Source organism: Megalopta genalis, chromosome 5 (genome assembly GCF_051020955.1).
Source record: "Megalopta genalis isolate 19385.01 chromosome 5, iyMegGena1_principal, whole genome shotgun sequence".
In the NCBI taxonomy this organism is placed as follows: domain Eukaryota; kingdom Metazoa; phylum Arthropoda; class Insecta; order Hymenoptera; family Halictidae; genus Megalopta; species Megalopta genalis.
The window spans coordinates 15,527,299-15,549,275 of record NC_135017.1 but is presented as its reverse complement, the minus strand read 5'-3'; the positions used below and the strand labels follow the sequence as shown (position 1 = coordinate 15,549,275).

The following is a 21,977-nucleotide window of genomic DNA, read 5'->3' as shown; positions in this document are numbered from 1 at the left end:
CGCGAACAAAAATAAGATCTCTCTAGAGGCTACTCTGCTCTTTGTTCCACTATATCCGCTAAACATACTGTCCGTTTCAGGGTAAACTTCACCGAAGAAGCTGAAGAAGCTGAAGAAGAGGCTGGAAAATATTTGGAGGATGTGTTTGCAAGAAGAAGAAACTAGAAGGATTTATCACGAATAGTCTGCCTATAGTATTCCTAGAGAGAAGTTTCTGTACTATAAAATGGAATAATTTGTTAAAAAGTGGAGCAAACGATTAGAAGGATTAGTTTACTAGAATATTCGTAAAATAATGCGATACGCGTTTTATAAATTCTCAAATCCAGATGAAAAATGTAGAAAGCATTTTTTATTAATAACTTCAACATATGGCAATTGTCTTAAGATTTTGTCAACGTGATTCTTCTAATACTTCAGGAAGGCTGAAATCGTTTGGGCCAATATTAAAAAAGTAATTTTATAAAGCTTTTCCATTTTAAAAATCGTACAGAGGTGTCTCTTTGTAGAAACGTGGACGCAGGCAACATGGGAAAACGAAAGAAAAAGAGACCGATCAAGGAAGATGTGAACTTGCCACGATAAAACAATGGTCCCCGGTAAAGGGTGCAGCCTATGGGGTATAGTAGGAAAAGTAGAAGTAGAAACGCGGATCGAGTATGTAGGTTGCAGATGGATTGGCTTACCGGGGCGTCCCAGTCATTAACGAACTGTGGTTGGCGAAGGCACCCCCATAGTAATAGGGCAACCCATCCCCGTAGTACGGCATCGCGGGAATCCAAAGAGTGCGTGTGCGTGTTCACGTGCGAGATAAAAGATCGCGGGTGATCGAGCACCGGGTGAAAATGCGGTGGCAGCTGTTCCACGCCACTATCTCGAGACGACTGAGAGACACAGCACGTCGGAGGGAATCGCGGAATCGCAGACTCGCGTTCCCTCAGGTGTTCGCGGAGACGTTCTCGCGGTTCAGCCAGCCAACACCGACTGAGTCGAAGCCAGCGACCCAGTGTAATAATAGAAGTCTAGTGTGCGAGACTTTTCCTAGCGCCTAACTATACTAGCTGGACTCTAATAACCCGTACAGTCTCTGCGAAACGAATATTTCACAGATTTCTCCCTCTCTGCACTGTTCTCCAAAGAGGTTCTCCGCAAGCTTTTGAATCCACAGAATAAGGCGATTCCGCTAAGACAATCTTGAAGAACTTTAGCTTCGCCAGCTCTCCAGCTTGACAATGTTACCCCTTGCCTCAGGACATCTTTTCGAGATGCAGTGAGTACTTATTTGCTAGTAGAACTTGTAACGTTTGGACCACGAATCCTCGTGCCGATACTGTTCAAGATAGCTGCCGAAAGCAGAGGCAATGGAGACTGCAGAATATCGATGCGCAAAAATATGCACAGAGCCGTGTATTGTTTTTGTTTAGAGAAGTGGAAGGGAGCCGTTATTAGAGGTATTTTGAAATTCCGATTGTTGGCAGAACGTTTCGGTTGCAGGTCTATACAGCTAATCGCTCTATTGTCTGTGATCTAGCAGTCCAGGAATTCCTTTGTCGATCGCCGTTTAATTAGGGAACGGTTTTTCACATGCAGTAAGCGGTTCACGACAAACGTAAGCAAGTTGCAACGAATGCCAGAAACGTTCCACGCGAATTTTCGGCGAGGGTTCAGCGAGGGAGTGTTATGCGAATATTTATGCGAGGAACAACACACACATACATGCGCGCGCGCGCGCATATACACATGCAAATGGGAAACGCGCAAGCATAGAGAGACAAGCGGTGACGGATCGCGGACGCGGTTTTCGTGGATTGTTTCTCGAGGAACGAGCCAAAAAGTCGTTCTCTCTTTGACGCCCATTGTTGATCAAGCTCGGGGAAACTTTGAAATAGCCAGCGCGACGAACGACGATTGCTATTCTCGGTTCTACGGACAATTTAATATAGAAATGGACAGGTGACTGGTCGGGACCGAAACGCAAGATCCAGACACGTCGCTGACAGTATATTCCTATCCGTACTGGCGTTATACTTGTATAAAATCATCGCAGCACCGTGCGATATTTCAACAATCCATTCGAGCAAAATTAGCTGGGCTTTCCCGGTTACAAAATTATTTAACATTCGTGATGCATCGACTCGCAGCTATTTTAGCTTCGATTACAAAAATATATTACCATCGTATGAAATAGCAAAGAATTTTGCAAATGTATCTGCTTCGTAGAACAACGTTTTCAATGATCTTTATTCTCTTAGATCGATAGAGTATCGCACCGTGCGATGGTTCCGAGGCTCGTGAAGGTAACCGGTAAGGGCTGCCGAGGACACTTCTGTATTGGCTACTTACCATCGCACCTGAGCCCTTGCCGGAACAGGCCGTACAACAAGGATCCGCAGTGGTCGCAAAATGTTGGCGACATGAAAGTGTGGGTGCGAAACCTGTGAGGCACATCTACCTTGAAACGCTCCCTCAAGTACTGCCATTGAACAAGTATCAACAGAATTAGAACGTTTCCGCCTGAGCAGATCGTATAAATAGGAAGGATGATGATCCATCGGACTCATACGTCTCGAACAGTTTTGTACCTTGAACCGAGAGATAACGGGGGCGACCTGATCGAAGATCCATCCAGTGTCAACAGTTAAATGTTTAATTATTCTGTCCAATCTTCGACCAGGTTGCAGAATATTCGATATAGGAACCTGACAGTTTTCGATGGAAAAATTCCACAAGCGTGTGTGGTATTGAGGATCATTGAAAATCGAGCGTGAAAATAGAAGGCAGTTTCGTAAATCAAGCTAGGATCTAGGTGGATGCACGGAGCTGCATCGCCGAGCAAACAAACAATCGTGTTTCCGTTTAGAGAAGATTGACTGCGTTCGAGGAAAACGCTGCTCGATTTTCGACGAGCCCCGATGATGGAATGGAACAGTCTTGGCCGTGTCTTTCTGGATGCTGCTCCCTCTTCGAGAACTTCCTCGCGAATCTCTGGCCAGTGAAAGACACTTACTATCGTGTTTTCCGATTCCCTCCCGCTCTCTGGACACTTGGTCAACAGTTTGTCGTGGCACTTCTTGTGCACCGCCGTCTGGCAGGCTGAAACACGCATAAAAATCATCGTTAGTTGGAAGACAAACGTTGGAAGACAAGTACTTCTTCGGTTAAGGTATAAGATTTTGTTCTTTGCTCTCTCATCGACATTATTTCCAGGGACATGCAGCACCTCGGAGAAGTCGCAGGAATATTTGGAGAACGCTCTTAAGAAACTACAGAGAAGGTAGTAAACATTGGTAGTTAAAATGTAAGCTCCTATTCTTTGCATTCATTGGTATTTCATTCAGGATCATGCAACACCCTGGGATGGGCAGAACTATCCTGATGATCAAGGATGTCGAACAGGCTCGAATAATAGACTGGATCAAGGATCCCTTCCGGTATTTACCTTGGCACTGGTACCCCTGCTTGCCGAATCCCCTGCGACAGACAAACAGAGAGAAAGAGAGAGAGAGAGAGAGAGAGAGAGAGAGAGAAAGAGAGAGTGCGCGCGCGCACGCTTTAGATTAATCAGCGAACACGTTCCAACACGAAGTGGCCGATACTTGAATAATGCTAGTCTATTTTTAGATGCATCTGTATAAAACCACAGCGTTCCGCAGCCGCTATTTTATGATAAATGGAGAGACCCGCTCCGTGTTGTTAGCAGCCAACTACGCGTTAGAACTAGGCCCGAGTACTTTGATGAACGTCTGTTTACTTCAGGAATTCGTTTGCTAACACACCGCTGTAGATATTCGACAAATAGTCGCCTCGTCGGCTACCTATCGAATACCTGCCATTGATCCAGAAGCAAACGTCCGATCATGGTTGAAAAGCAGTGAACAGTTACCAGAGAAAGTCTTTGCAGAAGGCGCAGAAGGTCGGCTGCCTGAAGAACTTGGCAACCAATTTATGGCCCCTAACAACATGCACCTTATTCTGCTTCACCGCTCCTCTTCTCCTGGTGATAGCACCGCCAACCTTCTCATGGATCCCCTGTTCAACTGCAACCGCCGCAGCAACGTCCCTTCTAGGGACCCTGGTCTTGTACACGTATGTCTTGCCGGTGGACGTCGACGGAGGCAAATCAGCCGGGTTTAAAATTGGAACTCGAGTCCTGAAATATTAATTTCGATCAGGAATCAAGGATAGTCTGATTGATTAATTGTAGATGCGGTCGTACAGTAGAGTTGGGCATTCAGTGGACAAAATGTTTACTCGAATAAGTATACTACAATGTATAGTGATTTTCTATACTCTGTTCGACTATGTTAAGAGCTTTCAGGATATTACATCCGAATGTTACAAATCAAATTTGCCCAACTCTGGTATACCGTTTTCAACGACTACGTACCGGCCGGCTCACCTGTAAATGTAGCCTTCCGCAGGCGCGCGGGTCTGCGGACTCTTACGGTCTGCCGATGACTTCCGATCCGCTGAGGACTTCCGGTTCGAGGACGCGCTGCCACCGGTATTCCATCTCTTGGCGTGGGAGCCTCCGGTGAACATCATCTTGAAGGATTCAAGGTCAACTTCTCACTCTTAGAGAATATAAGTCTGCTCTTCCTCATCTGTTAAAGTTCGTCGGGAAGAGAGAATTCCTAATCGTAACACTATCTCTTTAAGGTCCCTAAACTAGAAGGTCTGCATCTCGGGAGCGTTTTCTGTTGGTCGCCCAGAAGCATTCTTCAGGAATCAACGATCACGCGGTTGTACCGTTAGATAGAGGATAAACAAGATAATGATTGATATTCGTTTGCAAGTACTGCTATTGGCAATGATAGACAACCATCAACATCGACTAGGCAGCGCTGGCAAGCAGCCTCCGCGGAGATTCGAACAGAAGGCCTCTGTTCCAATCCTTGAGGACAATCTAAAAAAAGGTAGACTATCAAAAACCCACGATGTCCGACGCACGGGAGCTTCCTTTCTCTCTCTCTCTCTCTCTCTCTCTCTCTCTCTCTCTCTCTCTTTCTCATTCACTGACAAATTTGTAGGGTGACTAATGCGCGGGGGAAGAAACGATGCGTCGAAGAAGTGCCTCTAGAACGTGGTAGATGGAACCGGGTTTTCCTCCGTTTTCGGACTCCGTTCTCGTTCGGGCGATTCATTATCTCTCGCGACCATAAGCAGTACCAGCGATGTTCAAAACGTCAGCTACACGTCTCCGCTGGTCGCACGTCCGTCGATCGATGCACACCGATTGATCCGTATGCGTTTTCCGCAGGGCTTCCGGTGAACAGGACACGATGATACAGAGAGTCTCGGTCACCACGGCGGTCCGAAGTCCATGGATCATCGATACGGTGCTGTCGAGAACACAGGAACTGAATTTTGACGCCTAAAACGTTGTAGGTTTGCGCGAAACTCTCGAATCTATAAATATCAGCCTGTTGAATGCTGCCCGCCATCAGGCCTCCTAGCGCCGCACGCGGAAAATATTCTAGATCCCGATGATCATTCGAGTGTTCCAGCCTGGAACAGTCCCCCGATACCTTATTCTCACACTCTTATCGTCGTTCGAATCCAACATCTTAATAATAATATTTACAGCTTTACGCTATTCCCAATGTAGCATCGAGCTCGACAATGTTCCTCTATCGTCGCGTTTCTGTCCGTCTCCTCCGGTATTCGGTGTGCGACGAACTGCGAGACGATATGGAACCCGTTGGTCGACGAGGAAACTAACGTGAACAATTCCCTTTACGTCTCGCTGGTTTTTCTGAGTTGAAGGAGGAAATTGGAATGCAGGCGTCGACTTTTTATGCAAACGTTTGTATTTAGTTAATGTAATTAACGATGTGTACAGTGAATTTTGTTTCTGTATGCAGCAAATACAGAGAAACGTAGTTACTCGTGGATCGTATCGGTGATTAGCGCGTTAAGTAATTCCCATAGTTCGTTACCGGCGCGTCACGCAAAACAATCATGACGATAACGCTCTCGGCCTGGTATACTCGTTACCTGGCCGAAACATGATTGATAAATATATTGCTAAGCAAAATGTTAGAGAGGAGCCGCCTTGAACACAGCCATACAACTTCACACGGTCTTGCCTGGCGCTATTTACAAATTAAAGTACAATTAGTTACAGGGATTCGACACTCGTACACGCGTCGATGTTCCTCGCTTTTTTTTGTGCTCGCAAGAATGTTGAAGATTCGCGGCGTACATATATGTATATGTTTGTGTACGTGTGTATGCGATGTGCAACAAAATCGTTTTCTCGGTGAGCGTGTGCGATTTTTTCGTAATGTCTTGATTGCTCACGGCAGAACTACGCGTCTAAATAAAGATGAACTTAAGACGGTATTCGTTCGTACGTACAGTTTTAATTACTATAGCCGACCGGAAACGTAAATCTATAATGAAACAAAAGGTAACGCTATGATAAAGGTTTATGACAAACCTTGCAGAGGAATCTGTAATTAAAAGTACGACACGCTGTTGCATCGTTGCTGTCTCTCGGTTCCTTTTCTAATGATTTCTCTCTTCGTTTCTTCCATGATACTCTTCCGTATTAACTATGTATATTATAACTATTATCAAAAACTGTCTATCTAAATGACTCACGCACAGTGTTTTGTGTATGTTTGTGTATGTGTGTGTACGCCAACGCATTTAAGAAAAAAAAATTCCACTCGTGAAAGAAATTGGGAATGATCAGAAGAGGCATTCCGTGACCGCGAAAACTATGAAACGACCATTAATTGTTCAATGTAGTCTGCGTGAACAGGAGACAGAGGAGATCTACGATTTTGTTGTCGCATGTTGATCAACTTCCTGTCTGGTCTAGGACCAGGCGCGTGCCACGGGATCGAGATCGAGATCTAAAATCTTCCAAGGGAAGGCACAAATCATAGCCATTCTATTGCGCACGTGTGTACTATTATAGATAGGGCCTGATATCTGAAACGTTCTTCTCTCATTCGACTCTTGCGCGGACCTCCGAGTACCAGAGCGTACCGGAACCAAACTGAAACATCTCACAGCGTCGATTAAACGATTGTCAGTGATCGGTCGCCATCTTCTTCGGTTGACGTTCCTGGGCGCGTTTCAGCCGCTGCTGCAGAAGATTGTGCAGTTGCTCGATCTCCTTGGGAGCTGCCTGGACGATAAAGATTCGGATAGCACCGTGGACGTCCATCGCCGTTAATCTGAGCGACTTTGGTGCTGCCCTTTCCGCCGTCATGCCGGGCCATACTTTCGTGTTTAAGATTAATCTTTGTGTGCCGGCTGTGCGGCCCACCAAACGGGACTCTTCATCGTCCCGGTCGTTCAGTCTCAAGGTGCCTCTTCCTCTTTCCTGCCAACTGCCGCTGGCTTTGTCAAAGGCAAACAATTTGCAATTTATCTGCAACACGTTCGTCTCTCCTTCCTCACCGGTCAACGGTGTCACTTCATTGTACTTCCTCTTGTTCGCACGGTTCGCTTCTTCGAGTTCCTGCGCCGCTTGCGTCAAGGTCAGACCTGGTCTGGTCGTAGGACGACACGCGACAGGAGCGTTGGAGAACAACAGTTCCGAGGAACCGTTCTCGTTCGTACTTTCCTCTTTCTTATCTTTGTCGTACGTGTTCTCCGAGACCTCTGTATCATTCGCTACCATCACTCGTTCCTTCAGGTTCTGACCGAATACGAAGCTGGGTTCTGAGGTACTGGGCGCTACCGAATTATCTACACTGTTACTTTCGTTATCCTTCGTACCCGCACCGAGTGGCAGGAACCTGCACTGTGCCTCTTCCGATGTTTTCTCCTCGGACTTTGTTTCTTTCTCTTTTTCTACTTTTTCTTCTTCTTCTTCTTTCTCTTTTTCATTTTCTTTCTCTTTTTCTACCTCTTTCTCCTTCTCTTTGTCCTTTTCTGATTCCTCGATTTTGTTATTCTCATGCGAGGTTTCGTTCTTCTCCTCAACGGGATCATCCGTTACTTTAGCAAACGGATTCTGAAACTTTGCTGGCTGTAGAAACGTTTTGCTAAGTGGTTGCGGGCTAGTCGTCACAGCTCCCAACTGCGAAGGCCTCAGTATAGACGATCTTCTCTTGTTAGCTAACGATTTGGTAAAGTCATTGTTCCCAAATTGATTGCCAAATTTTGATGCCGCCAATATCGGATCTATAAAGAGACCGTAAAAAATACTTTTATGGTCCTTGATTAGTAAATCATCGATGACAATAGAACTTACAATGTGGTTTACTGGGAGACTTGTTAGAACTCGATGAAGATGCTTCTGTGTTATTATCGGATGGTGGACTCTCCATTTTGTCTGAAACTAAATGCAACCACTCTTAATGTGCATCCAACCGTGCAGACTATAACCTGTGTGTTTACAGATAAATGTCTGAACCAGAAATGCTCCAGATTTAATCGACTGCCCTAGTATGCATGGGAGAGGCATGTCGTGTGAGCAAGAGTAAAGAAAGGCTGTAAAGAAAACAATTACGCGTTGAAAACAAAAAGCATCAGATTCTATTTACCAGTGGTAGCGTGTTTAGACGGGTCCACCGACGATTCCTGGGGCGGGTCTACTTTTAAAATATAAGCCGGTCTGCTCGTTTCTTCGTTGCTCTCTAGATAAACAGTTAAACAGATAAACAGGACAATTAGAACGATTGTCAAACAATGTTGGTTGGTCAATCTGTCGAAATTGAACGTGAGTAAATATTCTGCTAGGAACATCTATAGAACGTTGGACTTTCAGAGAAACTCGATACCGATGGCTCTCTGCCTATAGCTAATCGAGATCGTTTCATGTAACTGTACACAGTTCGAACCGATAGTTTATTATTTCATCAGAGAAGAATCACAAAACGCACCCTTGCAGTCCGCCATTTTTTACGTGGAAGTGATTACGCCGCCACCAGTGTCATCTGCATGTGTTTTTTCGAAACCATGAGAAAATGGCGGGTTCGTAAGCACAGGGGTTCGCAACTTTGTTCGATTTTGGTCTACGAAATTTGCGGTAAAGGAGATCAATCGATTACCTAGGATTCAAATAACGAGAAATCAAACAAGCCAGAATTTTATTGCATACAATTTTCAATGCGCTGCTTGACACGATAAAATCGATTCGGATTTACGTTGTCGACCGATGCATTTAGGATTACGTCGAATTTCTGTAAGTCTCACTTGCAAATGTGATCTGAATTCACTGTGAAATTTCGTTGAAAATCTCTATAAAGATAGTCTACTATTTAGGGCCATGCTTAATATCGTAGAGAATATTTGAAAATGATTCGATTACCTTTCGTGAACTTTCAAATAATTGTAAATATTCTTCGATTATGCGATTTTCTGATGACCACGGTGTACAAATGTATACTTATTATGTATGTACTCCGTGCTGATGACGCCATCATCCAGCATACATCAGCAAATTATACATCTAAGGTTAAATTGAAGTTACATTATGTACCAAATTCGAATTTCGAATAAACATGATTGTAAATAAAGGTACATACATTCCTTATCGTCTTCAATGTAATCGAGTTTCCGACGTTTTGGACTTAAATTAGAATTTCCGTTGTGTATATCGTTAATTTGTCTAATTTATTTTGGCGAACGTTATCGACGCACACCATGATAACACATAGTGATTGTAGATTTTTCTGTTCGAAAAGCTATCAGCAGTTATCGTGGACAGTATGGTGGCAAAGTCAGGAGTGGGAGACGTTTAAATGACGACGCTACAGCAAAATTTCCGTAGTCTTCTAATACGCACGGTGGAAACAACGTGGGTCGCTGATTTTCAAAGAATTTCTGTATAGATACGGAACAATTATGTCTCTAGACGAAGTAAATATACCCTCGTGTTCAGTATACATACATATATATATATATATATCTTAATTAGTGATCTTATTTGTTTGGTTCGTTTACATTGTGTTTTTAGCATTTGTTTTTGCAGTCAATATTCTCGTCTATAATTTATATCGCATTTGGCATGTTTGTTGGTTTTAACAGAAATATCATTTACAGAAATTTAACAAGGCAGCCGAGGAGGTCAAGGAACTGAGTTCTCAACCTTCAGATGCTGATATGCTCGAACTATATTCATTGTACAAACAGGCTACTGTGGGAGATTGCAATACAAGTATGTCAAATAAGTTCAAATCTCGTAGAAACGTGTGCAATTCAATTGCATTACACGAAATTAGTACATTATAAAAACATATTGTGTCAGTGTCTAGTTAGATAAAATGTAGTATTCGAATACTTGACCTTTGATCATCGCAGCATAGAAACCAATGGTCATTGCATAATTTGCAATGCTAATCGAGATGAACAGGAATGTTGAGAATTATAGAGAAGCTTAAGATACAATCTAAATCATTAGTACAGGTAGAGAAACTCTTGAGATAAAATATTTCTTTCACATTGTAATTATTTTTCCAGCAAGGCCAGGCATGTTAGACTTTAAAGGCAAAGCCAAATGGGATGCTTGGGACCGCAAGAAAGGCATGAGCCAAGAAACTGCGAAGGAGAACTATATTCAAAAGGTGGCTGAACTGGTAGCTTCCATTGGGAAAAAGTAACTTCCATTTGCACAAGATATTGTATATGCTGCATAACTATTGCACGCGTACACAGAGATTTTACTGTTTTTTGAATCTTCCATTTTCTTACCAATGCGCGTATACAACATGGGATCCCAAGACTAGTTCATTTTTTATATACTCAAGAGTGCAACAGTTGCAAACACGCTTTTATACAGAATGTGGAATAGCGAAGAATTGATGATCCGCGATCAATGAATCGGGGACCATCGATCTCGACAATGAAATTTCTACGACTATTTCATATTCGGTGTCGTTGATACAGACATACTCGTCCAAATACTTCTCTTGTACTTTGCTAAGGCTGATGACGACGAAGATATTATAATGAGATATAATCTCTCTTTTTCTTAGGAATATTTTACACATGTTAGTTAGCTTGTATAGTCGCATTGAAGTATATACTTAATAAAAACAAAATAAAAAAAATAATAAACAATATTGCAGTAAATAAAAGGAAATACATCTTTTTAGTAGACCGGTACCATGACCTATTCTCCATCTTCAAACGCAATCCAGCAAGCTATAATTTGGAATTAGCAGACAAATAAAATGAGAAAAAGAATAAAATAATAGAGATATACTAGCGTGTATTAATAATGTATTTTATGTAAGTTTAACATTTCTTTCTTATCATTATATACACATACGCAAGAAACTAACTAAGAGAAAAGAAATAATATTACGACATTTGAGTGTTTTTAGGTAAACATCGCGACAGAACAGAAAAAATCCTAAGCCTTCTCTGTATCCCTCTTTCATGGTTCGACTAAAAAAGGAACACATCATTAACGTCAACATCATCATTCATACATTGTGAACATTTCATACTGATAAAGAAGAAATTGATGTCCACAGTGTAGATAGGGTCGGTGTCATTCAAATATATAATCTACAATAATCGGTATTACAATCGTACGAGTTTTTAAGAGCACTGGTTATTCTTTCTGCTCCATGAATTTGCTTGGTTCTGTGGACTCATTCGACAAGTTTTATTCAGTCCCAGATTATTTCACGTTCTTCAGACTTGGGAATATTAATTATTATAACTAGACTGCGGATGCATTTATAGGGTAATTGGTTTTCTAATTGGTTTCCGACTGACGGAACTCTTGATACATTCTAATTCCATTCGTTTGTCGTATACCGATCCAAAGAACGGTTTTATGTTTGAATAAACGGTTCGCAGTCTACGAATTAAACTTATAAGATAACGAATCGATTAATCTTCTAAAAAAACTAGAGTCAAGCGAAAACTTACCGTATGAACGTAAAACGGTGTCGAATCTCAAACAGAAACAACAGCCGCTTTATTATTTTAAAAAACAGAAAGAAAGAAAGAAAGACACGTGAGAAAGTTCTTATTGAGAACAACACCAGTAGTAGAGAACGATCTTCAGATAATTTTACAAACAAGTACAACTTGACAACGAATTTGTTTCTGTTTTTATTGATTGAAAAATACCGAACAGAGATTGGAGACCAGTCGATACTAAATTAATAAATATGCATCTCGTTTCTTCGCGTAGGCTCGCCTTTTCTCCCCGAGGAACCACACGACACCGAACACGTTCCCTTATTCTGAACGACAGCGAAAGCAGCGTTAATTAGGAAAGAAACGGAAATTTACATCGATATCGTAGTTGGCATACACAACATATGTATGTGCGCGCGTGTGTATAAGGTATATACGTATATGTATGTATGTATGTATGTATGTATGTATGTATGCATGTACAGTGGGGGATGATAGAAAATATTCGTATGCTATTCTCTAATGCTTTTGAATGGAGTTCGAGAAGAATTATTTTGATACGTTGTTAAAAAGCACTGCTATAAGTAATATATGCAATTCATTAAGATTGAGATTAAGTAAAAATTAGCAGGTAGCATATACGAATACTGCTTTGTTCTCTCACTGTTTGCGTATGGATGAGTCCGGTTGGATAAGTAAAACACGAAGCGAGACCAACGAAGAACAGAATCAAGAAGAAGTGTAACGGAACAAGAGGGTAGAATGAATGAGAAAAAGAAAGACTGGAACTGTGGCCTCTATTTTCTCTTACTCTTGTCTGTGTGCTTCTTAGTGAGAGGTGGATGATGATGCGTCTTTATTCTGCTAGCCTTCAGATGATCACCGTGGACTGTTCTCGAGTTCTGGCCAGCCATCGCGGTGTCGCTGGCGTTGTCGGATAGCTGGCGACTTGTCGATGCTCCGTCGAACCTGGTGAAAACAGAGAAGGTGACGGGAACAAAAAACTCGGTGGTAGAATAATCTCGCAGCTTGCTCGAAAGTTTTAAAGGTTGTCGTTAAAGAGTGCCTGTCTCGATTCTTAAGCATATTTATGTTGTGTTTTGTTTTTTAAATAGAAACTGCATCGCGATCGCTCGAGTTAAAAGATTCCAATCCACTGTCATCGAGTCGCATACTGCCGCGGAGTAATCGCTGCTTCGATATCGTTTGCTGCACAAATGATAGAACGTGTGTATATACGTTTATTTTCTCTTTCTCTCTCTCTCTCTCTCTCTGTCTCTCTGTTTTTCTATCTCCTGTACGTTGCGTAGGAGAGGCGGGTTCGATGCGTACACCGTGTATTTATAACAAAGTTACAACAGGAATTTGCCGACGAGAAACGAGAAGAGACAATTGGGATAATATATAGCCGCGGTAACACGTCGAATCAACGATTATATTTTTCTCTATTTCTCTGTTTTGTCTCTCTGTCAGGTAGTTTAGTAGCAGGAACAACGTCTCGGCAGATCGCAGTGATTATTACTCGCAGACGTGAACGACGACAGGAATTTCTCAATTGTCGAGCAGAGATCGAGCGAGCGTGTTCTTCTAGAGATCTGTGATTTAACTGTACGTTATTGACTCTGGCACGCCGTTCACCGTCTTCGACTTCAGCACATCGTTTTCGAAGGACATTATCGTCTCCTTCCCGTTCTCGTAAACCCTGTGGAAACATCGGTGTTACTATTAGTTTCTTTTTTTTCTTTTTTTTTATAAAAGTTCACGCATTCGCAGCTGGTAATATACTTCATATTTTCAAAGATTTTTGAAAGATGCGCGTGCTTTTCACCCGATTCCAGCTGGGAATGCGTTGTCAAATAGGACAATATGCTCCCTTACTTTTGCGTGGTAATCTTTTTGCCATTGATGAATCTAGTTGATGTGCTTGTCCTCTTGACAGCGCCGCCGCCGCCGCCGCCGCCGCCACTCCCGGCACGGGATGTGTCAAAGTTAGTGAACGTATCGAATGACGTGTATTTGATCGGTCCTGACGCACCTTCGAAAACGTTGTATGGTAAAAAACCGGGGCCGAATGTAGTGAACAAGGATGTACTTATGCTGTTACTGCTCGGGTGGCTATGCCTGTGGAAGCCTCCGTTGAAGACTTTGGGAAAATTAATAACATTGTTTTAATCACAAAAATTCGAGGATTTTTGTCAATTATTATTCAATTAATCACACATGGTCATTGCATTCGCTCGTTTCTTGTACTCGGCAGATTTGTACATCGACGGAGACATTGATAATTTTTCTTACGCATGCGCCACTTACCACTCATCTTGTACAAATCTGAGAAAACAGTACTGCCGAAGAATTCTCTAAACACATCCTCAGGATCCCTGAAGACGAACGTATTGGTGAAGTGTGTGTCGAACTCGTCCTCGTGCCGCCTCTTGCCACCCGGCATTTGAAGACCTTCCTTTCCATATTGGTCATATACTCGTCTTTTCTTTTCTGTAAAATCGTATAAAAAAAAACCACGATTAGTATCGAGGATCGTCGTGAAATCACAAACGCTTTCGCTTGGTTTTAGATGCTCCAAACTCCAAGAAGCGAATGCTGCAAGGGTTGCGATGTTAGTATAGTACTGCTTGGATAATTTCTCAACATCGGTCGACGAACATCACCGTAACAACAAACCCAGAGCAAAGAGAACAATCGTGGACATTCGATGGAATACAAAATTGTTCGTTAAGTCTCTCGGAACAACAAGATCTCATGTCTCTCGTTAGGTCAAGCGGTGGTTAGAAGCAGGCAATTATTAACTGCAAATACGGCGCCTCGTACACCGTGAAAAAGATGAAAGTATCTTTTCCACGTGCACTAATGCGAATGACCATCGAGAAACTCCATTAAATATCTCCTCGATCCTACTGTTTATCGAAAGCTCTACGGTAAGTTTATCCAAATAAAAAAAACAAATGGCGAATGACGAACCTTTTAGCTGTACAAGCATATTACTCATCGTGAGGAAGTATTATAACCAGTATACTTGAAGAATACAATTAACTTTTGTTATTTAAATAAATTTTGCTGCACAGCTAAGAGGTTGGCAAAAGGAAATAGAAAAAGAGTAGATGGAAGGAAACAACGTTTGGCCTCTCTCTCTCTCTCTCTCTCTCTCTCTCTCTCTCTCTCTCTCTGACTCTATCAAAGTCTTTTTTCTCTTAAGTGGTACCGAAAAATCGCTGGAAAGCAGAGTCAAAGTAACTCCGGCTGGTGAATCCACGACCGGGCCTCGACGACGCCTTCTGATACAATCGTTGGTCGTAGGTTCGTCTCTTCGCATCTGGACACCGAGCACAGACGGGTCACAACAGATCGTCCGGAAAAACAAAGATTTCTAATTGACTATCTCTTTTCTCCCCAAGAATAATCGTCGGTACACGTTGGCTCGTCGTTATTACAGCGATGCTTCGGTTGCTAATTAGAGTCGTTATGTCGGCTTTCCAGTTTCCTGTTTTACAAGAGGTACCTGTGCCACTGGGTCAGACCTATACGGAAACTTGTTTCGAAGAATGACACAGGAAACTGTAGAAGCACAGTGGAGCTGCGAATCACTCTACCAACACGAACGTGTATTATTTTTTGGTAACAATCTCTCAGTGATAGCTCGCAACACCACGGTGCCTATGAAACAGTTGACAAAGATCAATTGATCCGTTCTAGATCTAATGATGCGGTCGTGTATGCTTGATCGAATCGCATCGCTGGCTCCCAGAATAAGTCGTACTACTTGGAGACCGCTTGAAAGGAAAGGCTCATGCGAAATTCGGCTTTGCTGACAAGCAGGAGCTCCCTTGGTTCATCTCTTGTTGGCATCGCAACGCTCTGCCTGGCCAGGTAGTTCGGTTAAGCCACAGAGAGGAAGTGATTCTTGGACAAACCATAGAGAGAAACTCGCTCTTCCGGGGTAGCGCAAGCTATCTGGATAAAACTTACCATCAATGAGCACTTCGTACGCTTGTGAGATTTCCTTGAATTTTTTGTTCGCTTCTTCCAGGTTCTCTGGATTCTTGTCTGGGTGCCATTTCAGGGCCAATTTCCTGTACCTACAAATCAACCGGGAAATCAGTTCAGTATGTCACACACATTCTTATTGTATGAAAAATACAAGAAGATATAAAGAGATATTAAAAATTATATGCTTTATAGGTCCAGGTGTAAAAATTCAAGCAAAAGCTGCTAGGATAAGGCTCGTCATAGATCAGTAAAAGATTAAAAAGAATACATTTGTTCTCTTTTGAACTGTGGTTTGAAGAGAGCTTCCTGGACCGGTGCCAGGCGTTTCGGAGCGGGGGCTAAAAAGCCATTCATTCAATCTCTCATGGACCAGCATTTCTGCGTCCGCAGCTTGGAAAATAAATAGTCGGGGCCTATTTCCGGTGCCCGGAATCGTTTTGTCAGTTTTTTTCAGAAAACGCGGAGCGCAACAGTTACCGAATAATAATCGGCTCTTGTTTCAGATTCGCAAGAAGATACTCACGCTTTCCTGATATCACCGCTGGAGGCGGTCCGTTGCACCTCGAGTATCTTGTAGTAGTCCACCATCGTTCAAGTATGCTCGTGCCCGGGATGTCAGAGCTTAGACAACCACCTGTCGAACAATGCGAGAACAGTTATTGCAATTAGCAGGCCAATTAGGAAATGACATCAATGCCTAACAGAAGTCGTTAAAACCTAGGGTTGGATGTCTAATTGCACTATCTGGACATCCGACTATAACCGCGAGCAGAAAATATCCATGGATTACTCTCGGAAATGTGCTCGTTGTATCCGTTGTAGACCAAAGCGCTTGTTAGTTCTAGCGTGAATCCTTTGTATCTGCCATGTGGGCACGTGAGTCACCGACTACGTCACACGACTTGGCTGAGAATGTTGTTGAACCGTGATGCAGGCAGATTTCGTTCGATTATTCACCGAGAATGGTGTAACACCGCGAGTCTAACGCAGCTAACATTTCCTAGACGACTTTCTAGAGCTTGCGTTCGACTTCTAGAACACTTTCATCGTCGAAAGCTTCCCGGCGTGTCAAAGGAACCTTCGACCGCCCACCTGTTGCCATCAGCAGCAAAGAGATTCTCCTCGGAAGCTCTCGATGAACGTCGCGCTCGCGCGAGCAGGACATTCTTTCCGACACGGAGAGGAACACACGAAGAGAAGTGCACACGTTTCAGAATAAAAGCAGCGAAAGCGACGGTAATGGGTTCAAGGCTGATGGCAAGGGTTCAAGTGCGCCATTAAAAGGCGAAACACGATTAACGGATTGCGAATCTGCGATTTTGTCGGCTCCTTTGCGAACTTAGCACACTACCCTTTGTAGATTAAAAATTATCTAGGTTCTATTAAAGATTATGAAAGACGCTTTCGACAAAATTTCATTGCGAAGGTTGATTAATAGAGGAACAGATAGACAAGAAGTTCTGCAATGAAATTCTAAGATAGTACAAGATAACGATGATCTCTGTGTTCGAAGAATTCTATTAGCGTAGATTTCTGGCAATTTCTACGTAGAAACGAGCAAGAATCGAGGAAGTAGCCGACGATCCGGACGAGTCATCACGGAAAATTCTGATTGCGTTAATTTGTTGGAAAAGTGACAAGGATTTATCGTAGTCCGAATTCTCCATTCAAGCTCGGAGACACCTAGAAAGAACTAGATATGTCAGCTCTCCGAAATAGTACCCCCCGTACTGTGTGTATCATAGTATTCCAGTCCGCGGAAATATATTCGCACCGCGCCGGGTTAATTTTACGCGCTGTTTTGAAAATAGTCGCCGCGTATAAATGGCTCGGCCACTCGTGAATCTTCGAACTGCACCATCCGTGAATTCGGCTTTGTAAAACCTGTCGATCGACTTTGCAGATCCTGAAGAGGCACACCGATCGTTCGCGTACCTGGCACGGATCGACACCATCCCCGATCACCGTTATGGTCCTAGCGTGACAACACTTTCCAGCGACGTGGACATCTCCCTCGAGAACATGACTAGACTGCGATCACCGGACCGATCGAGCAATCGTCCGCAATGCAGTCATCGGATTTGGCCCGGAAGACTCTTCGGGGACTGCCTTGGCGAAACTGCAGTGCGGATAATTACCAGATCGCTCTCTGTACGCGAATCCCCCGGAGATGAGCAAGCTTGAAAATTCGTACGAGTCACAAGTGCATTCGGTTATGACACCGGCAAAGTGGAGAAGCGAGGAGACACGCGGAAAACCGGTTGTTCCCGAAGAGAGACGGTTTCACGAGGACGGAGGCTCGTGGCGGACTACTCGAACGGAAAACGCGGCTCAAAGTCAAACACGACTGGACCAATGAAAACGCTAAAGTTAGCCGAGACGTGTATCGAAAATAGTTCGAAACACGGAGGTGGAGGTCATTACGTTATCCCGCTTTGGCTCCTCCTTCTTTCAAGAAAGAGAGAGACGGAGAGACTCGCTTCGCGTAGCACACACGTCGATCCAGTTCGAGTTTGCTGCATTCTAGTCTTCCCATTCGACCGTGCTAGAGTGCACCCTCGAATAATTTGGCAACTACAGCGTTTTTCTCTCTCCAGGATCTGCAGAAAAAGCGCACAAGCAGCAAGCCAGGATTCCAAAGATATTGACTTTCTTCTCGACCGGCTCGAAGCTGACCAGGCTGGATCTGGCAGAGCCTGTTACTGACCGAACAAAACTCGGTGCTGCAGCCAATTTACCAGCAGCCAGGTGAAGCCATTAGCTGTTAGGTTCAATAAGATCAACGTTGACCCTCGAAGAACAAAGTCTAAGAATGTATACCTTTCGGGCGGGGGCAAAGGGCAAGAGCCAGCGAGCTGGAGCAAGCGCGACCGGTGTGAATGCGAGAGCGACGAAACTCGTCGGTTCAGGATCTAAGGACAATGGCACGACAGGGGACGCGGTCCTCGAGGCGAAACTGTTGGAAAAACGCCTACAACGACCCACGTCGCGATGACTGTTCCCCTTCGCGTTTCTACCTGGGACGAGCAAACCGTGTAGGCAGGCCAAAATCGCCTCCAAAAGCGACGTGACTCACGGAACCCGCGATTATCGCGTGAATACTCGCAGATTTATTATAAGCTACGTTTCCCGAAGCCCACCGTGTCCACTGGTGTCGTTACTAAGTAAAGCGCACCTGTCCATAACGGAACAAAGGACCATATCGACACGGCTTTCGAATAACAGAAGTGTCCGAGGAAACTCTCTAACGCGTAGTTCCTTTGGTCGGTGCGCGTCCTTTTGGTTTGCGGGAAGATTTTCGCCTCTGTCCGGCTGATCCATTTGCCAAGGAGTCCACTGAAAGGTCGAAGACAGCAAAGAAACGGGTTTGCGGACCGCAACGCTTCCGGTTTCGCGCGGCAATAGTCGTGAAACGCGGAAACGACGGGAAACCGCGAGGCTGTCCGGTTGGTATCGATCAAACCGAACCGCCAAATACGGCCCCTGAGCGGCAATCGAGGATACATGTACCACCACGTGGCCCGACGCGATTGCGAAGCCGTTACCAGCCGATCGATATGACTAACGCGACCAGTCGACAAGCGTTATCTGCTTTATCCGAGCAACGTTTAACAAACCTCGATAAACGACATCGCTTGTGCAATATCCTCCATGAAAAGGTTGATTTTAGTTCGAGATAGGAGCGCGGGACCGTTTGTTCGATTGCAGGAGCTTCCGGGATTAAATGAAGTCCGCAGCTTAGCGAGACTTCGAGGATCGAACACGAAGTTTTTCAAGAAAAGACTAAACAAGCGTGGGCGGAGGATATAGTCCTCGGATAACTATGTAGCATGCTCGCGAAACCGGCGACCTACGCAGCCTCGTGAATCCAACGTATTAGGTAGTGCGTCGCGATTTCATTATTCTCTAGCTATCGTCGAAGGCACATCTTTGCTTCGAACGGTAACGGAGTTGCGTCCAATTCTAATCGCCGTCGATTAATATTCATCGAGATACCACCGGTGCCTATACGTATATCCATGTTATCGTTGTTGCGACAATGCCAGGTCTCGCAAACCGTTACATAAAAGTTGTGCAAATTTTCTTGCCAGGCCATGCTCTATCGACTCGTCGTCTTCGAAACGTCGATCCTAAACGATTTCATTTATGTGTCCCGGAGATTGAGAACTAGAGGATCGTTGATCGAGGAAACGATCGGCCGCGATCGATCGAGATCGTCTGCGGCTTTCCACGGAAAAAGCAATCGAGTGAACAAGCGGTTCAGGCAGGACAAGAGTGCGGGAGAAAGAGAAAGACAAATAGAGAATGTGGGCGTCCTTTTGCGCTCTCCGAAGAAGGTGTGACGTCAGTTTTACATATTCGGGCAGTGAGCGATGTATCGAGGAAAAAGGATTTCGCGTGTTTGTCCCCGCCGAGTAGAAGGACGACGGTTCCCAGCATCCTTGTCCGTTTAAAATACACGCTGTCTCTCGTTCCGTTGCTCTTTGTTCGCTCGGTTCGTTGTTCCCCTAAGTTCTCGGGCACACAGAGCTCTCAGAAGCGAACAGGAAATTCGTAACCGAAGAAGAAGAAGAAGAAGAAGAAGAAGAAGAAGGGGAAGGAGAAGAAGAATAGGGGAAAGAGGAGGAGCGAAGAACTTAGGGTCTGGGCTAAGGCATACGGAGATGCGAACAAACAGAAAATTCATGACCGTAGAAGAAGAAGAGGAGCGAAGAAGAGCGCTCGTGGTTGGGGTGCCAGCGGCAATAAGCAACTAAAATTAACCACGGCCGTCGAAGCTGTCCTAGACCCTTTCATTGGCCTTTTAACCGACATTTTCTAGCCCCGACCTAGCGCAACAATCGTTGCATATTCTCTTCCTAAAGATACGCGCCGCCGCGGCGAACTCGCGTGGATCTCAATGAACCGCTCCGACGTGAAAAAGGGTAAACGGTCCCTTCCGTTCGGTTCTGTTCGATGGCGCGACGTTACACAATATTACGCGATGCCAGCTAGATAATCTATTTACACGGTAACCACGGAGAAATCAATGGTGCCAGAAATAGAGCCGGTGCAACGTTGTGCATCGTCGGTTAACGATGTAAAGAATTCTCGTCGGGGAGGTCGTCATCTCTAGCCGCACTCGAGGATCCTATCGTTCCGAATTCGTCTTAATCGGCTCAACTAATCTCCGATTGATATCGTAGCAGAGTTCATGGCGGTTACGCGACTTAGATGTTCACCGTGAACGGTGTTAATTGTTCGCCGACTAGCAACGATTATCAGCTACGAGACGCGAAAGTGCCGCTCTTTGTTTCTCCTTCCTTCCGTTGCACGCATAATTGGCTACCATGTAGCAGTGAGTCATTATTGTTTGATAATGAAACAACGCTGGCCGTTACGAAATCACCGCAGTCCGCTCTGGTAGACGAACCAGCGACCACCTGACTCGCTAGAGTCCCATAAATGCAGCAGCGATCTCGAGGAAACTCGATTAGAATGGAAGCAATTAAAAGGGAACAGTCGCGTAGACGCGATAATTTTTGATCGATCGTGTCCTGCCTGCGGACTTTAAAGTAGCTCGTGATCGTGAGATCCGGCACGCTCGCCCGAGAAAACACGCTGTAATTGTATCTTAATTATTGTCCTTGTGCCATAGTATTTTTTCGTGTCATGGGAGTAAGAAGATCGTTACGAGCGACTTTTCGCTCCGTGTATTCGCAATGGCTCGAGAAGGGAACTTCTTGTATTAGAATTTGGCCTTTAACGAAGGCTACTTTAACAAAGAATCGATACCATGTAGCAAAAGATGACACCTGTAAGCAACAATGCGATACAAATTGTAACTTGTCGATAGAGGAATATATCGTAGGTGATACTTAATCGGGGTCCGGATCGATATTATAAACCTAATCCAAAGACCGTTTTTGGAGGATCCTTCGAGAAATCTTCGAAGAGAGATCATTTGGAATTTGCGGTAGTTTCATAGTCGTTGCAAAGAGAAATAATGGATCGTGCGATATCCTTGTAACGAGATAACTCATTGAAGATTACTGTATCTGGAACAACAACTCAAAAAGACCAGTGATTCTCACCAATAGTAGTGTGTTTGGAGTATTTAAGATAACCATTAGTAAATAAATGATTGCGAAGTA

The 21,977-nt window shown here is 44.1% G+C and overlaps 4 protein-coding genes and 2 long non-coding RNA genes across 19 annotated transcripts in view; 3 read left to right on the top strand and 3 right to left on the bottom strand.

The window, feature by feature from the left end:
- LOC117226766 (uncharacterized) overlaps window positions 1–827 on the bottom strand; it is a 13,511-nt gene extending 12,684 nt beyond the window's left edge. Inside the window, exon 1 of the mRNA XM_033481428.2 lies at window positions 687–827. Coding sequence (XP_033337319.2) covers window positions 687–769 — 83 coding nt within the window. The 5' untranslated portion in view covers window positions 770–827. The remainder of the gene's footprint in view (window positions 1–686) is intronic.
- Window positions 1–6,345, top strand: part of LOC117226771 (uncharacterized) — a 16,217-nt gene extending 9,872 nt beyond the window's left edge. For 4 of the 13 annotated variants that reach the window (XR_013033307.1, XR_013033312.1, XR_013033305.1 and 1 more), the window contains 8 exons: window positions 81–454; window positions 510–1,270; window positions 1,340–1,451; window positions 1,532–3,274; window positions 3,339–3,431; window positions 3,622–4,560; window positions 4,660–4,916; window positions 5,031–6,345. This is a non-coding gene — a long non-coding RNA (uncharacterized LOC117226771). The remainder of the gene's footprint in view (window positions 1–80; window positions 455–509; window positions 1,271–1,339; window positions 1,452–1,531; window positions 3,275–3,338; window positions 3,432–3,621; window positions 4,561–4,659; window positions 4,917–5,030) is intronic. The other 9 variants (XR_013033314.1, XR_013033313.1, XR_013033317.1 and 6 more) reach the window with 9 other exon arrangements.
- On the bottom strand, window positions 2,651–4,545 carry LOC143259423 (uncharacterized). Its single transcript, XM_076521588.1, has 4 exons — window positions 4,400–4,545; window positions 3,884–4,150; window positions 3,440–3,471; window positions 2,651–3,093 (listed from the first exon to the last, which is right to left on the bottom strand). Exons 1-4 carry the CDS (start codon window positions 4,543–4,545, stop codon window positions 2,651–2,653), a joined length of 888 nt encoding a protein of 295 aa, XP_076377703.1.
- Window positions 5,790–16,477, bottom strand: LOC117226767 (uncharacterized). Of its 2 annotated transcripts, XM_033481430.2 has the most exons (10): window positions 16,367–16,477; window positions 15,823–15,932; window positions 15,059–15,169; window positions 14,152–14,334; window positions 13,720–13,984; window positions 13,454–13,543; window positions 12,653–12,810; window positions 8,508–8,600; window positions 8,216–8,302; window positions 5,790–8,145 (listed from the first exon to the last, which is right to left on the bottom strand). In XM_033481430.2, exons 1-10 carry the CDS (start codon window positions 16,429–16,431, stop codon window positions 7,043–7,045), a joined length of 2,265 nt encoding a protein of 754 aa, XP_033337321.2. In that variant the 5' UTR covers window positions 16,432–16,477; the 3' UTR covers window positions 5,790–7,042. The 2 variants fall into 2 exon arrangements, with proteins under 2 accessions (XP_033337321.2, XP_033337326.2); XM_033481435.2 differs by lacking the exon at window positions 15,059–15,169.
- Window positions 9,359–11,047, top strand: Acbp1 (Acyl-CoA binding protein 1). Its single transcript, XM_033481442.2, has 4 exons — window positions 9,359–9,483; window positions 9,651–9,825; window positions 10,009–10,123; window positions 10,426–11,047. The coding sequence occupies exons 2-4, from the start codon at window positions 9,811–9,813 to the stop codon at window positions 10,563–10,565; spliced, it is 270 nt and encodes an 89-aa protein (XP_033337333.1). The 5' UTR covers window positions 9,359–9,483; window positions 9,651–9,810; the 3' UTR covers window positions 10,566–11,047.
- LOC143259425 (uncharacterized) lies at window positions 15,154–21,977 on the top strand. The gene is made up of 4 exons (XR_013033318.1): window positions 15,154–15,471; window positions 15,550–15,959; window positions 16,036–16,282; window positions 16,347–21,977. It is a non-coding gene; the product is annotated as an uncharacterized LOC143259425 (long non-coding RNA).